This window comes from Moschus berezovskii, chromosome X, assembly GCF_049115385.1.
Source record: "Moschus berezovskii isolate FMDL1 chromosome X, NW_MosBer_1.0, whole genome shotgun sequence".
Taxonomy (NCBI): Eukaryota; Metazoa; Chordata; class Mammalia; order Artiodactyla; family Moschidae; genus Moschus; species Moschus berezovskii.
Window position 1 is genome coordinate 61,964,387 of NC_142488.1, and position 14,215 is coordinate 61,978,601.

At 48.4% G+C, this 14,215-nt stretch overlaps 1 protein-coding gene across 2 annotated transcripts in view; it reads left to right on the plus strand.

The window, feature by feature from the left end:
• The window catches only part of EDA (ectodysplasin A), a 413,746-nt gene extending 401,430 nt beyond the window's left edge, over nt 1–12,316 (plus strand). Inside the window, exons 4-8 of one of the 2 annotated variants that reach the window (XM_055438357.2) lie at nt 2,333–2,512; nt 4,403–4,437; nt 5,333–5,384; nt 8,239–8,369; nt 10,260–12,316. In XM_055438357.2, coding sequence (XP_055294332.1) covers nt 2,333–2,512; nt 4,403–4,437; nt 5,333–5,384; nt 8,239–8,369; nt 10,260–10,511 — 650 coding nt within the window. In that variant the 3' untranslated portion in view covers nt 10,512–12,316. The remainder of the gene's footprint in view (nt 1–2,332; nt 2,513–4,402; nt 4,438–5,332; nt 5,385–8,238; nt 8,370–10,259) is intronic. The other variant, XM_055438358.2, reaches the window with a different exon arrangement.
• The last annotated feature ends 1,899 nt before the right edge of the window (nt 12,317–14,215 follow it).

Consider the following 14,215-nt stretch of genomic DNA (forward strand, 5'->3'; position numbering starts at 1 on the left):
TCTTCCAAAATTACATTAATAATCACAGGAGACTCACAGTCTTGATACTGAAGTTCACACTACCCTCAGAACCCCCTCTAGCTCAAAAATCACTGTTAGGCCTAGAAATTCTGGGACAGGAGACAGCCTACTATGCACCATCCCATGTGTCTGTGCCACCCAGAAAAGAATGAGAGAGAAGCAGACTTTATAATCCATCTACGGAAGTCTCCTGACTCTCAGGGGTAAGTCAGTCCTCCTTATGGAACCTCAGTCTTGCGAAGAAACTTAGAGAAATCATCGAAGCCAAGCTCCTCGTTTTACTGATGGAGAAACTAAGGCTAAGGGAGAAGAAGGAATTTGCCCAAAGTGTATGTCCATGGCAGAGCTGAGGCTTACGGATTTATCTTCTGACTACAGATTCCCTGTTTTTTCCACTACACTAGATGGAATTGAAACTTGGGCACTGAATAAGCCTGACTTGGAATCTGCCCACATCTGAAGGGAGATGGCTTTCCTGTTCAGCATCTTAAAATTGGCTAGATCTCGTAACCGGGCAGATTCAATCTCTTGCTGTTGAGTGCAGGGAAAATGCTAAAACTCCTGCCTCCCCCTGGGAGAAAAGCTCTCTGTACTTTCCTTACTTTCCTCCCTGGGGAAGGGGCCCACAATGACCCTGTTGTTTCATTGTAAATGCAGATGTGGTTAGACATGGACAACTGACCTTGAGTGGCGTTGCCATGGGGATTGGGTTTCTTGAGCACGGCTTTCTCCTTAAAAGAGAACCTGATGAATCAGAACAGGATTCTCCAGCCTGCGAGTCCAGGAAGCCAGAAGGCAGTGTCAAGAAAGAGGTATTTAAGTGAGACTTGACAGGGTTATATTTTAAAAGGAAGAAAGTATCACAAGTGAGGACACCATGATGGAGGCTGGGGAAAGGCTCCCATTCCTGGGACTTCCACAAGGCTGTGAAAAGGCAGTGAAGTGAGGGAGCAGCCGCCCTCCTGTGACCACCTGCAGTTCTTGAGTTGGACTGCACAGAGCAGAGGAGGTAAACAGGAAGGACTGGAACTTTCAGTTCAAGGCCACAGTTCAGTTCAGTTCAGTCGCTCAGTCATGTCCGACTCTCCGCGACCCCACAGTTAGGACTTGGTTAACGTAGTTTTGGTGGGAATATGGGAAGGACTGGAATGTGGAATAGGAAGGCTGAGACTGCTCTGAAAAGAGAGCAAGGAGGAAATGGGGAGGATCTGGTGGCTTGATTAATAATACATTCAAGAATAGGGCCTCTGAGGAAAGAAGACTCTGGGAAGCTAGATTATTTAGCCTATAAAAATAGAGGTTGACAGGTGACTTAGTGTCCTTGAGCACACTAGGGTTATTGTGCATATGATGGCAACTATTTTCTATCTGTACAAACAATAGAATAAGAGCTTAAACTTCCACAGGAGGAATTTCAGTTCAATATACAGAAGAACTTCCTAACAGTGAGGGGGTGATAAACATTGGAACATGTTACCAAGGGATTCTGCAGAATTTCCTTTCCCAGAGCTCTTTAAAAATAGGGTTTAGAGAGGTCAGCTGAGAAAGCAAAACCTGCCTGCTGTTTCCTCCACAGCTCAGCTCTCTCTGGTCTCCACCACCCCTTCTTTCATTACATTACTTGAGCCTTCTCTCTCTCTCTCTCTCTCCTTCTCTCCTCCCTCCCCCTTCCCCCCACCACCTCTCATTTTCCCAGACTCCTTCCAATTCTACTTTTCAGCCTTCATCCCAAGCTCAGGTCCCTGTACATCCTGACTCCTACAGGAAGGCTTCCTGGAAGTGATAGTCTTCCGAAGGTCAAGCTGGCCTCCTAGCTTGCTCATCTCATCCACAACAAGTCCACCAACCTGGATAGTAAACATGAGAGCCACACTCTGCAACAGTAGCCCAGTTCTCAATTCTAAAAAGTGTCCCACTTTTTAAGGTCTACCCACTTGGTGATTCTGATCCTTTGGACTTAGCCAAACTGTAACCTCCTTTTTTAAGCCTTCCCTGACCTCTCCAGGATTTTGTCCCTACAATTAATGCAACACTTCTACTGTCCTGTGACCGTGTCTGTTTCCACACGAGACCAAGTTCCTTGAGGGTCATTATTTCTTCAAACACAGCCTGTAAATGCTGATTCATGAAACACAAAGTGTGTGTGTGTGTGTGTGTGTGTGTGTGTGTGTGTGATGTGTGATAAAAGTATCCACCTCTTTAAGAGCAGGAACTCCCAGAAGGCCAACTTTGTGTCATGAGAAAGCTGTGGAACTCCTGACAGTACACTCAGTCAATAATTATAAATGTGATACCGAATCTCATCTTTCAGGAAAGAAGGCAGGACCTCCTGGACCCAATGGCCCCCCAGGACCTCCAGGACCTCCAGGACCCCAAGGACCCCCAGGGATTCCAGGGATTCCTGGGATTCCAGGAACAACTGTTATGGGACCACCCGGCCCTCCAGGTCCTCCTGGTCCTCAAGGACCCCCTGGCCTCCAAGGACCTTCTGGTGAGTTCTTCCATCTCTCCACCATCCTAGGCTCCTTAAAAGTTCTCTAATAGAACTGGAGCAGGTGATCCCAAGAGCAGTTTAAAATGATGGTGTGTGGTCTCCTTGCTTAGTGGAGAGCTAGGAATTGGAGAAGCCAGTAGAGCCTGCCCTGTTCTAAGTTCTTATTTATGGGGCTTCCCAGGAGGTGCTAGTGGTAAAGAATCTGCCTGCCAATGCAGAAGACGTAAGAGACACTGGTTTGATTCCTGGGTCAGGAAGATTCCCTGGAGGAGGGCATGGCAACCAGTATTCTTGCCTGGAGAATCCAGGACAGAAGAACCTGGTGGGCTACAGTCCTTAGGGTTGCAAAGAGTCAGACACGACTGATGGTGTGTGGTCTCCTAGCTCAGTGGAGAGCTAGGAATTGAACAAGTCAGTAGGGCCTGCCTTGCTCTGACTTCATATTTATACCAACCTGTCGAGGAAGAGATACCTGTTCTTGACCTGTGGATTTTGTCTCCTGATTTCCAGCATCTAGCTTCACATACTGCTGTTTGATTAGAAAAAGGCAAAAGGGAGGAATGGGCTTCCCTAGTGGCTCCCAGGTAAAAAACTCAAGTGTCAATACAGGAGATGCAGGTTCAATCCCTGGCCCGGGAAGATCCCCTAGACATGGAAATGGTAACCCACTCCAGTAATCTTGCCTGGGAAATCCCATGGACAGAGGAGCCCAGTGGGCGACACTCCATGGGGTCACAAAGAGTCAGACACAACTCAGCAACTAAACAATAACAACAACATGGAGACAAATGTTGGGGGCTGGACAGAATGACAAGTCCTAGAGTAGTCTCATCCCATGAACTCTGAAATGCCTTTCCCATAGAGGTAGACCAGTAGTCACTGATAATCAAGGAGTTGGAAATTTATGAGTCACTCAGGCAGACACAGGCACAGACACAGACACTTGGTTGAGGAACCAAGTGCTTATTGTGCTACATCCTTCCCCAACCACGTGGCCCATTTGAATAGCATTTAATCTCTTTGCATCTTTCCCCTTGGGCCCAGAAGGCCATCCCAAAGATATAGATGCAGATCCAAACCTGCCTAATCAGAGTTGACAGGAGTCAGACTGCCTGGGCTTAGGTCAGTTACTATTTCCTTCTCCTGCTCCCCTCTTGTGTCTTGGGGCTTTTACAGAAATGGACTCTCCACAGCTGATTTCTCTGGGTCCAAGAATACTGCCATAAGACTCAGTTTCCTTGACTGGTAGTTCAAACAGGGCTAATCAGTGTCATTGTGGCCCCAAGAAATGCAGTTTGGAATTTTTTTTTCATCCAATCTTTCTACAAATATTCATTGCGTACTTTCTATATGCAAGAGATATATTGATTAGTGAGTGGTTCCTGTTCTCGTGGAATTTATATCGTACAGGAGAAGAGTGACAATTAAAGAAGCAAGATGTTTACAAATGGCAATGCATTCTACAGAGAAAATTAATAGAAAGAGAACAAAAGGCTAAAGAAGCAAGCACCATTGTCTCAGGGTCACATGGTGACAGGAATGCACTCTCCTCTGTCACCATGGGTGCTCAGTGGCACTTGCCTTGGGCCATTGTTGGTGAGAGGCCAGTTTCCTGCTGGGTGCTGGGTGCATTGAAGATGCAGGTCAGGGACAGGTCAGAGAAGAAAGGAGTGTCATCTCCCACTCCAGAGCCCCGCATCACACCCTGACTCTCCCTCCAGCTCTGAGTCCTGGAAAATAAGGCTCAGTTGATGTTTGGCAAAAGGCTCAGATTGAGCCTGGCTTGGCTCAGACAGGGAGCCAAAGCTCAGTGCCATTGGCTGCCTAGATGAAGAGAAAAGCAAGTAGACAGAGCATGCCCTCTGACTGGCCTGTCCTATTTTGCAGGTGCTGCTGATAAAGCTGGAACTCGAGAAAACCAGGTTGGCTGGGAATTGCTGTCTTGCTGGGAAGGAGGGAAGGCCACAGGCCTGAGCCACCCTTGAGTTTGCTCCCTGCTAAGTTTGCCGAGGCTTTCTTTTGTGAGGAGACCCTGGAAGTCCTGGGGGCTTTTCATTCACAGCCCCCTCCCATGAATAGAAAAACTTTGCCCCAGGGCCTGCTTTTAGCAAGCGAACTGAGCTGTGGCTATTTTTCCCCATTCCCTAAGAGACAGAGGGTCACCACAGCCAAGCCCAATAGTCAGCTGACATGAGCTGTCAGTGAGGCCTATTCACCTGGTCCTGGGCCTCCCCGACTACACCAGACACCTTGTCGGCACTCCAACCACCTGATGTCAGCAGCTTAGAAGTTTAAGAATATGTTCTTGAAAATCAGCCAACCAGTTCCAGGTCAAGCCCAGCCTGGCCTTCTGCCTTCATGGCCTGAAGGGCTCCTCCCTAGTCTCTGAGCTTCCTGATCCATCTCTACTGGCAGTTTCCACCGCCTCGCCTTGTCTCATCACGGCTTCTCTCACTACAGCTGTTTGGCCACAGCAATCAATCTACACAGCTGCACGGTGCTGGATGGCTTGCAGGGTATTTTATATTCGTCACCTCAGTTGATCTTCAGACATCTCTGTGAGAGAGGCCAGACAGAGATTCTCAGAATCCCCATTTCACAGTTAGGGAAATGAGGCTCAGAGGCATTACATTTGGCAGAGCTATAAAATCATATTACCCTCTAGTAGAAATGTGGCCACTCGCATCACAGGACAGGGGAGAGGGGTCAGAATTGGGATACAAATGAAGACTGGAAGGTGGAATCCTGGCAACTGGTGGCTGAGCAAGCAGACATTTCTCACAGTGACTACTTTCTCTGTCCTTCTCATCCTCCCAGCCAGCCGTGGTGCATCTACAGGGCCAAGGGTCAGCGATCCAAGTCAAGAATGGTAAGAGTCAAAGCAGGCTCTCTCCCTAAGAAGAGTTTCTTCCTGCCACCACCCTTACCCACAGCCTTCAAATAATCACCCAGCCTAGTTCCTCCCAGACCTCAGAGGTACCCTTGACACTAGGGGCCATTCTCTACTCCATTTTGCCCTCTGCTGGCTGTTTCAAGTAATTGCTTGCCCTCAAACTGGTTACTCCAAATTGCAGTTAGAATCCCAGATTAAAAAAAAGAAGCTGAAAGGGACTTGAGACATTGTCTAAACCAGGGATTCTTGGAAAGTGGAAGCTGAATCAGAGTCACCATTGGGAATATGTATAGTTTGATCAACATTTTCACAATACAAATTATAGAAAGTAGAAATACATAAAATCAAATTTTGTGTGATGGGTCTAGGGTGGAGTGGTGTTTCTCTTAGGGAAGTGGGGAGGCATGTTAGACTCTGTGGGAAGTATGAGATGCTAGTGTCTACAAAAAAAGGGGGTGGATTGTAGGAGGTTAGAAATCCTACTTTAATGTAATCCCTGCATTTCAAAGGTGGGGAAACAGAGTGCCAGAGAGATTGGACAATACCATACTAAATCTACTGCCTTATGTTTGTATGGTACTTTAGATTTTTCGACATACTTTTTTTGTCTTTGATTTGATTTGATCGTCACAACAAAGGTAGGCATTAGCTCCTTTTTACAGAGACAGAAACTGAAGCTCAGAAAGGTTAATTATCTGGCCCAAGATTTCCATTAAGAGTAGGAGCTGGGATTCAAAACCACATCTCTCTGACTCTTTCCACTGCACTATGCTACTTCAGTGATGTGTGTGTATACTCCACTGAGTGATTAGCTTCATTTTCTTCCCCAAAGAGATATGAACATTCATTAAAGAACAGTGCTTTGAAATAATGTCCAGTCTCCAGGGTATACGAAGCCTAAAATGCATGAACCCACAGGAGCCTCAGGAAGCAGCAAGCCAGCCAAGACGCCAGATGCTTACAGAGCTTGGAGTAGAAGGGAGGGGCTGTGAGTACAAAAGCAGTAAATGAAGGGTCAGAAACCTGCTTCATGGGGACAGCTTCTAAGAACCCAGTCAGTCCTGAACTGGCTGTGCTCTGCTTCCTTAGTGACTGGGCTTGGCTACCTCTCGGACTGCCACCTGGATGCCTGACTTAATTGCCTCAGAAATATAAGTAAGAACACAATGGTATCAAAACCCAAACTGTCCTGCCAGGACCAAGTGCCTTGGGACCCAGGATGCTGGGTAGGCCATGATCACCATCTATCCAGGGAGGAGTGAGACAGTCAGGAAATAGATTTCTTTGGGTGTCTGGATGGGTGGCCTCAGTGTTATGCCAGAAGCTACTGATTTTGTTCCCACCATATAAGACTAGTTCCAACCCCTCTGGGCCAATCCCCAGCAGTAGTCTATGCTGATCTTTAGTTCCAGCAGAAGCAAGAGTGAGGGGTCAGGGGTAGACGATTTCCTGAAGAATGCTCCTCCATGAGGGACAAAGCCAGAGCATCTCCTCAGAACTCCTATCCCGTCTGCTTATCACCTCAAGGGAAGATGGGCACCTTTTCCTCACACCTCAGAAAGGCAGACCTCCTGAGACTAGCCAAGGATGGATCTTCAAAATATGTTTTCTTGGATGAAGAATGGATTTTTTGAAATTTATTTTTAATTGAAGCATAACTGCTTTACAATATTGTGTCAGTCTCTGTCATACCCCAGCGTGAATCAGCCATAGGTATACATATATCCCCTCCCTTTTGAACCTCTCTCCTCCCTCCCACCGCATCTCACCCCTCTAAGTTGTCACAGAGCCCTGGTTTGAGCTCCCTGGGTCATACAGCAGATTCCCACTGGCCATCCATTTCACAGATGGTAGTGCATATCCTTCCATGCTACTCTCTCCATTCATCCCACCCGCTCCTTCCCCCCTGCACACACACCCCCATGTCCACAAATCTGTTCTCTATGTCTGCATCTCTAAGAATGGATGGTTTTGAAGAGAAAAGCCTCCCAAGCCTGGACTCCCTCCTCTTGGGGTGGGAAGGAACATCCCCTTTGCTACAGAATGGAAAGGGAAGCTCTACTTCCTGCCTCAGGTGCCTCTCCACCCGCAATGGGGTATTAATGAGAAATGCTTTGCAGCAGCGCCTCCATGCTCTGACACCCTCTCCATCCATTTGGCTGGTTCTAGGGCTGCGTGGCAGTTGATCCCTCACTCTTATAAAGATCCCTCTGCCCTACATGGCCTTATTACTGGCGGTTCCTTGTCTGGCCGCCATGAAATCTGACTTAACCCTGATCCCTAAAGTTCTCTGGATAGACAGATCCTTGGGCCAAGTGGTTTACTGGGGGCCCATGGAGACATTCCAGAAAGAAATGAGTGTGGAGGAACAATAAAAAGGAATCTGTTAAGGACAAGGAGAAATAGGGATTCGGGAGCTATGGCTGGTGAGATGAAATGGAATAATAAGACCTAGCCTGCCCCTCAGTGTCTGGATTTTGCCTGTGCAGGCCTCAGAACAAAAAAGAAAATAGGGCCGCATGCCCACCCTCTTCTTACCAACCAGCCCCAATTCCAGTTGGAAGGTGTTGGTTAAAGATCCTTCCAGACAGAGAAGTCGGAAGAGGAAAGAGAAGGGATATGTAGACCCCAGGGGCCTGAAGCAGGCCTGGCTGCCAATTTACAAACAGACTGCTTTCCCTTCTTCCGGATGTTCTTAAAGCTTGGCCTCCTGGGTTATCCCGGTTATATCACAATGGGGGTGGGGGTTGTGTACAGCTTGATATTTGTTGTTTCTATTGCCCAGGTGATTCTGACATGTACTGAGTGACTGCCGTTCTCTCATACTGAGATCTTTCAGGTGGAGTACTCAATGACTGGTCTCGCATCACCATGAACCCCAAGGTGTTTAAACTACACCCCCGCAGTGGGGAGTTGGAGGTACTGGTGGACGGCACCTACTTCATCTATAGTCAGGTAGAAGTGAGTACGGTCTCAGGCCTAACTCTTCTTATATCCAGAATGCAGATCCTTTGCATGCCACAGAGGGGCACTGTGGAGCCAGCCCAGACCAGCCAATGGCTGAAGTCCTGGGTGGGGGGGTTGGAGGGAAGAACCACTCCGGGAGGGAGTTGAAAGCAAGGCGGAGAGACAGAAGGGTCTGTTAGGGTTTTTTTCTTAGCCAGATATGAGTGAAAACTGAAAAGAGGCCCCTCCCACACCCTGACATCTGATCCCGTCCTACAGGGCCCCAAGCCCTAGCTTCCCTGCTGAGCTGTTTGGTTCTACTGCCAAAACCGAACTCTGTCTCAGTATATTCTTTAAAAGTCGGTTCCAGGGTTGCTGAGAACCCCTCCCTCCCCACACCACTGGCTTTATAATGAAGAGTGCTCTTCCAGACCTTCTCTCCACCTCAGAAAAATTTCTGTCTTTCCTTCCTCTTTCTTCCATTTGTTTCTCTACCTTTCTGCTTCTCTGTTATTCTTGCTTCTTTTGTCTCCCTTTATTTTTTTCTGTCCCAGCACTTTTCTCCCTCTATGTTTGTCCTTGTCCCGGCCCAGGGCCCACTTTCCAGGTCGGCCAGTGCCCGTCCACTTCCACCCTGTTGTGTGTCTCCAATAGTGTGGCTCCTCAGAGCTAGAGGTGAATGAGCCTTGAGGCTGGGGCTTCTGTGGGGTGAGGGGCAAGCAGGCAGATGGGCAGAAAGACAACAAGCCAGCAGAAAGATCTCCCAGGAGAGTAGTCAGAGAAGGTGGGTCCTCGAGCATTTGCTGAGCCCACCAAACATCCTGATACAGCTTGGGTCCTGACCCAAAGATTTTTTAAAATTTATTTTTAAGAAATAGAATTTATTTTATTTTTTGGCAGTCCTAACACCTGAATGTGCTGCTGCCTCCTAAACAGTCTATGGAGGGAGCAGCCTTTCTTAGAGCCATTTAGGGTGACAGATGGGTATCCCAAAACCCAGGGGTATGATCCCAGTGTCCTATGGGACATTTGTCCTAAGTGCCATTTGATGTGGGGTGGGGATCAAAGCTTGGGGTGGGGTGTGATGGATAAGGTAGTGATGAAGAGAAAAATTAATTCTCTGTGCCTGCCCTGGGTTAGAATGGGGGAGTGGGCTCAGGTCTTGGACCCCACGCAAATTGGGAAAATCCCCTGGATGTCATGCCACTGAACACAACTTAGCACTTCCTTCTGTTCACCAAGTAAAGTTAGTTTTGCCCTTCCACATTCTTTATCTCATTTGTGGTGGATCGCTCTCCATCTCTCTGGACCTGTTCTTCTATCAGTAGACGAGAGGACCAAGGGGCACTGGGAGAATCAGTGAGAAATTCAGCAGCAGGGGAGGGGGGCTACAAGCAGAAAGAACTGAAGAACCCACAGAATGTTCCTGTGCCCTCTTAGGGGATCCAATGACTTCTAAATTTATCTACAAATAGTTCCTGGGGCTACAAATCGAAAATTGATTCATAGTCATTTGTATCTGCAGCACTGATCAAGCTCCTAGTTTGTGAGGAGAACTGTGCTTCACATTAGGGCCAAAGAGAGCAGCCGGCGGGGGTAGGGAGCTAGGGGAGGGAAAGGGGTGAATGAGGAGTGGCTCTGACCCTTGCAGAGTCTCCCCCTACCCTGTGCTATTGAAAGGAAGGTTTCCAGCCCTCTGAGCCCAATGGAGGGGATGCAGGACAGTGAATAAGCCTGTCGCCCCACCTGTCCTGTTGTCTGACTGGCGTGTCTTCGGGTGGCACTGATCCCTTCATGAGCCACAGTGGCAACTCGCATGAGTGGGTCCTGTCTACTGGTCACCAGGGAGGGCCACACCCTCTCCTTCTGCTCGCCCCCAATCCCTTCTTATTGCCTCTCCCCCAGGTATACTACATCAACTTCACTGACTTTGCCAGCTATGAGGTGGTGGTGGACGAGAAACCCTTCCTGCAGTGTACCCGCAGTATTGAGACAGGCAAAACCAACTACAACACTTGTTATACAGCAGGTGTCTGCCTCCTCAAAGCCCGGCAGAAGATCGCCGTGAAGATGGTGCACGCTGACATCTCTATCAACATGAGCAAGCACACCACCTTCTTCGGGGCCATCAGGCTGGGCGAGGCCCCTGCATCCTAGATCCCTCCAACCTCATCTTGCCCCTGCCCATGCCCCTACCCCAGGTTAGGGAGCTAAGACTCCCAGAACCTCTAAGTGCTGCTGTGGAATGAGGTATGTGGGTGTCACAGCCGCAGAGAAAAATTTCCCAGTGCTATTTATTCCCCAGTAATTCCAAGATGACAAGGCCAACTTGACTTTCCAGATTGACCTGGAGTGAACAGGACAGTTGATGAAGCCCCAGGGTTGGCATGAAGCAGAACCTTCCTCCTTGGCTCCCCATTGATACTGCTTCTAGCATGACTACAACCTCAAGGTCCCTGGTGTCATTCTGTTGCACTAAAGTGAGGGGCTTGGGCAGCAGGCGAGAAGTAGCAACAGTACAGCCCAAACTGTGGGGCAAGCCTTTGACCTCAAAGGGTGCATGTGGGGTGGGATGGTAACATTGAAGCCTAAGGAGAGGGGCAAGGGGGGAAATGCAGGTGCTTGTAGCAGAAACCAGGGGAGAAGCCTGCCAGATGGTCTTCCCACTCTCACTGATCCGTGTGGCAGCAGTTGGCAGGGCTTTGGGGAGAGAAGATTTGCTTTTCCTTGAAGCAGTTGCAGGGCATGGCCATACACCTGCCTATATAAGAACCAGAGACCATGCTTGGGGCCACATGTCTTTCACTTTGTTTACAGCTATGCTCCAAGCTCAGAAAACTCCCCGGGTCCCTGCACAATTGGGAAAGGTCCCAGCCTGGTGAGAACTCCCATTTTTTTCCTCGCCAGAGCCTACCTCTATCTGAGACTGGTGCCTCTCCTGGGACCTGTGTTTGTGTGAGTCTGAGATACTCTTTAGATTACCTGGGCGCAAAGGAAGTTATCCATGTATTAAGCAGCACAAATATTCATCTAGTTATGTCTGGGGGCAAAGAGTTGGACTGAATGACCTCCAAAAGTGCCTTCAAATTCTAGTATCTAGGCAGCTGCCATGCTAGCCTACTAATATTCCCAAACCCTAGACTGACCCTGGGAATCAACAAGGCAGAGCTTTTTATCAGACCCAGAAAGGTTAAGAGCTGGGGATAGGACAGGATTTCCTTCAAGTGTATTGCAATCCAAGTGGTCATTAGCATAGACCTTGTCTGAAAGGACAACAACTGATGCCCTACTAACCACATGCCACCCCCTTTCTTCTCTCTGGCTCCAGAAAACCACAGCACAGAAGAGTCACCATAGATTCCAGTGCTGCTTCCCTGAATCCAGGCTCAAAAGGAGGCAGTGTCTAGGCAATGGACAGGCTTGTGCCCTCTAGTCAGTACCAAAGACACCTTTCCCCCACCCTCAAGCTTCCCATCGAATCATATGATAGGATCATTCAAGGGTCTTATTTCTAACTGTCTGGGCCCAGTTTGGGTGCTGGGTCTGTAGCCCAAAGCTGAGAGAGCCAGTCTTGTAGAATCTGCTACTTTTACTCCTGGAACAAATTTCCTTTTGCAGAGAGAGGGAGTAAGGTCCTTCAGGCAGCTGAAATCCACCAAGAACAACAGGTACTCATTTCCCTGCTGTGCCTTCCTTTTTTAAGAAACTATGCTGCTTGGCTCTTCAAGGATCAGAGCAAGAGGGAGTGAGCTACTCCACCATTATCTGGTTGCTAATGATAGTCTTCCCACCCCAGATGAGGCAAGCTTGAGGCATGTGTTTGACCCCAGATCCTATAAAGTGCCTTAGACAGTCCTCAGTTAGCAGAATCTGATGAAAACCTCTCCTTAAAGTTTGTATTTTCTCTATCTCCATTGATAATATTACCAACCCCATTGTTTAGATGAGGCTCAGAGGTTGAGTGCTTTGAGCAGGATCTCACCCAACTTAAGTCATACCTGGGGCTTTCAACCAGGTCTGACTGTGAAGCTCTTCTGTTCTTCCCCAGCATTGTTTTGAATTTGGAATCTAAAGAGAACCAATCAAAATGGTGATATGGACCCCAAATCCTTGAGGGATCTAGGGAGAAACCCAGAGAGGCTCATTTTCGTTCCTTGATGGTAATGCCTTTTCTCTTGACTGCCAAGGGCTCTGGGACAAAAGAGTAGGCCATTTCTTTGGGAAACTCCCATCAGCCTTAGAGCTTTTGTGTTCAGAAGAATCATCTCGGTAGCATGCCCAAGCAGCAGGCCTCCAGTACCCACAGAACAGATACCCCTTGTGTTCTTTCATCCAATGAAAGAACCAACCAATGAACCAACCATTGTGCATGGAGCCCCTCCTGTGGACAACGGCCTCCTCTGGTTACCCTTCAGACAAGTTACAGGAGCCGGTCACTTCCCACAGCTACAGAGTGACTTCTTATCTCTTTCTGCCATACCACAGAGACCTCTGTATTACCAGGATCTCTCAGGGATGCAAAGAAAACCCAAGAGAGGTCTGGATCTAAAGTCAGAATGGTGTGAGATGAGGGAAGCAAAAGACTTACTAATTGTGTCACTAAAGGGCATTCTGACACCAACCCTCTTCTCCAGGTATGGAGGGGATTAGAGGGAAGATAGGATTCACACAGGACTCTTATTCATTGTGACCCTTCAAATGCAACTCTGGAGAGAGAGGGGTGATGAGGGAAGCAAGAGGTAGCTGGGGAGCCCTGTTGCTGCAAAGTTATTGAAGTCATTTACTCTTAAGAGAATGTGGAGCTAGATTCACCCCTTGGAATTACACCAACATGGCTTTAGAAAGCTGAGGCTAGCACAGAGGATGGGATGAGGCCATTTGTGAGCAAGCGGATGACAGAGGTTTGAAGCAGAATTGCATGGTGGGGGCTTTGCCAGCTGCTGTGGCTCCAACAGCCAAAGCTGGCACAAAAGGCAGCTGTTGGGGACCCCCTTCTTCCATCCTGAGCCAAATTTCTTTTGATGAACAGTAAAGGGCTAGGAACCCTGAAGGTGAACAAAGAGTTTGAGCCATGTGTGAATACGTGTGTTTTATGTAACTTCTGGTGGATGCAAATAGACTCAGAGAAATTAAGAACTCAAGAGGCCCTTAGAAGTAATCTAGCCCAACCTACCCTCTACCCTACTCATGTGGAAACTGAGGTCCAGAGAGGGAAGGCGACCTTCCTAAAGTGAGGGGGCCCCAACCTCCAGACTCAGCAAAGTGAAGGAGGCAGTCTGTGTCCCACACAGCTCCCTTCTTTCTGCAACCTGCAGACTCAAGTCTGGAAGTGCTTGGCCCCCTTCCGGAGCCTGGCCAGGCAGGGAATGCATGACCACAACCTGTGTCAGAGTGCTTCCTTCCCCAGGGCACTTCCCCCAGCTTCTGCCTCAGGATGGAAGCCTCTGGACAGGCCCAACTGCAGGGAGTCCTGGGGCCACCTCAGGACTCCCCCCTGCCTGAAGTTTTCCCTAGGCCATGTGAGCACCAAAAAAGAACTGGATTTTTTCCTTGTAATCCATTTTAGGGCTCTCTCCAAGTGGAATTGGGATATGTCATTTCTTTAGTCAAAATGCTTCCCGCTGGGATGGGGGAAGGGCTGCATTGTGAGGATGGCCTGGAGCAGGCCCAATGCTGCTTTGGGGATCAGCATCCAGTGTGAGATACTGTGTATATAAACTATATATAATGTATATAAATTGGGATGTAAGTTTGTGTAAATTAATGGTTTATTCTTTGCAAATAAAGCTTTTTCCCCTTGTTCTTAAAATCAGCTTGAGCACTTCCTGCCTGCTAGGTGCCTTTGTGGGGGGTTGGGGCGG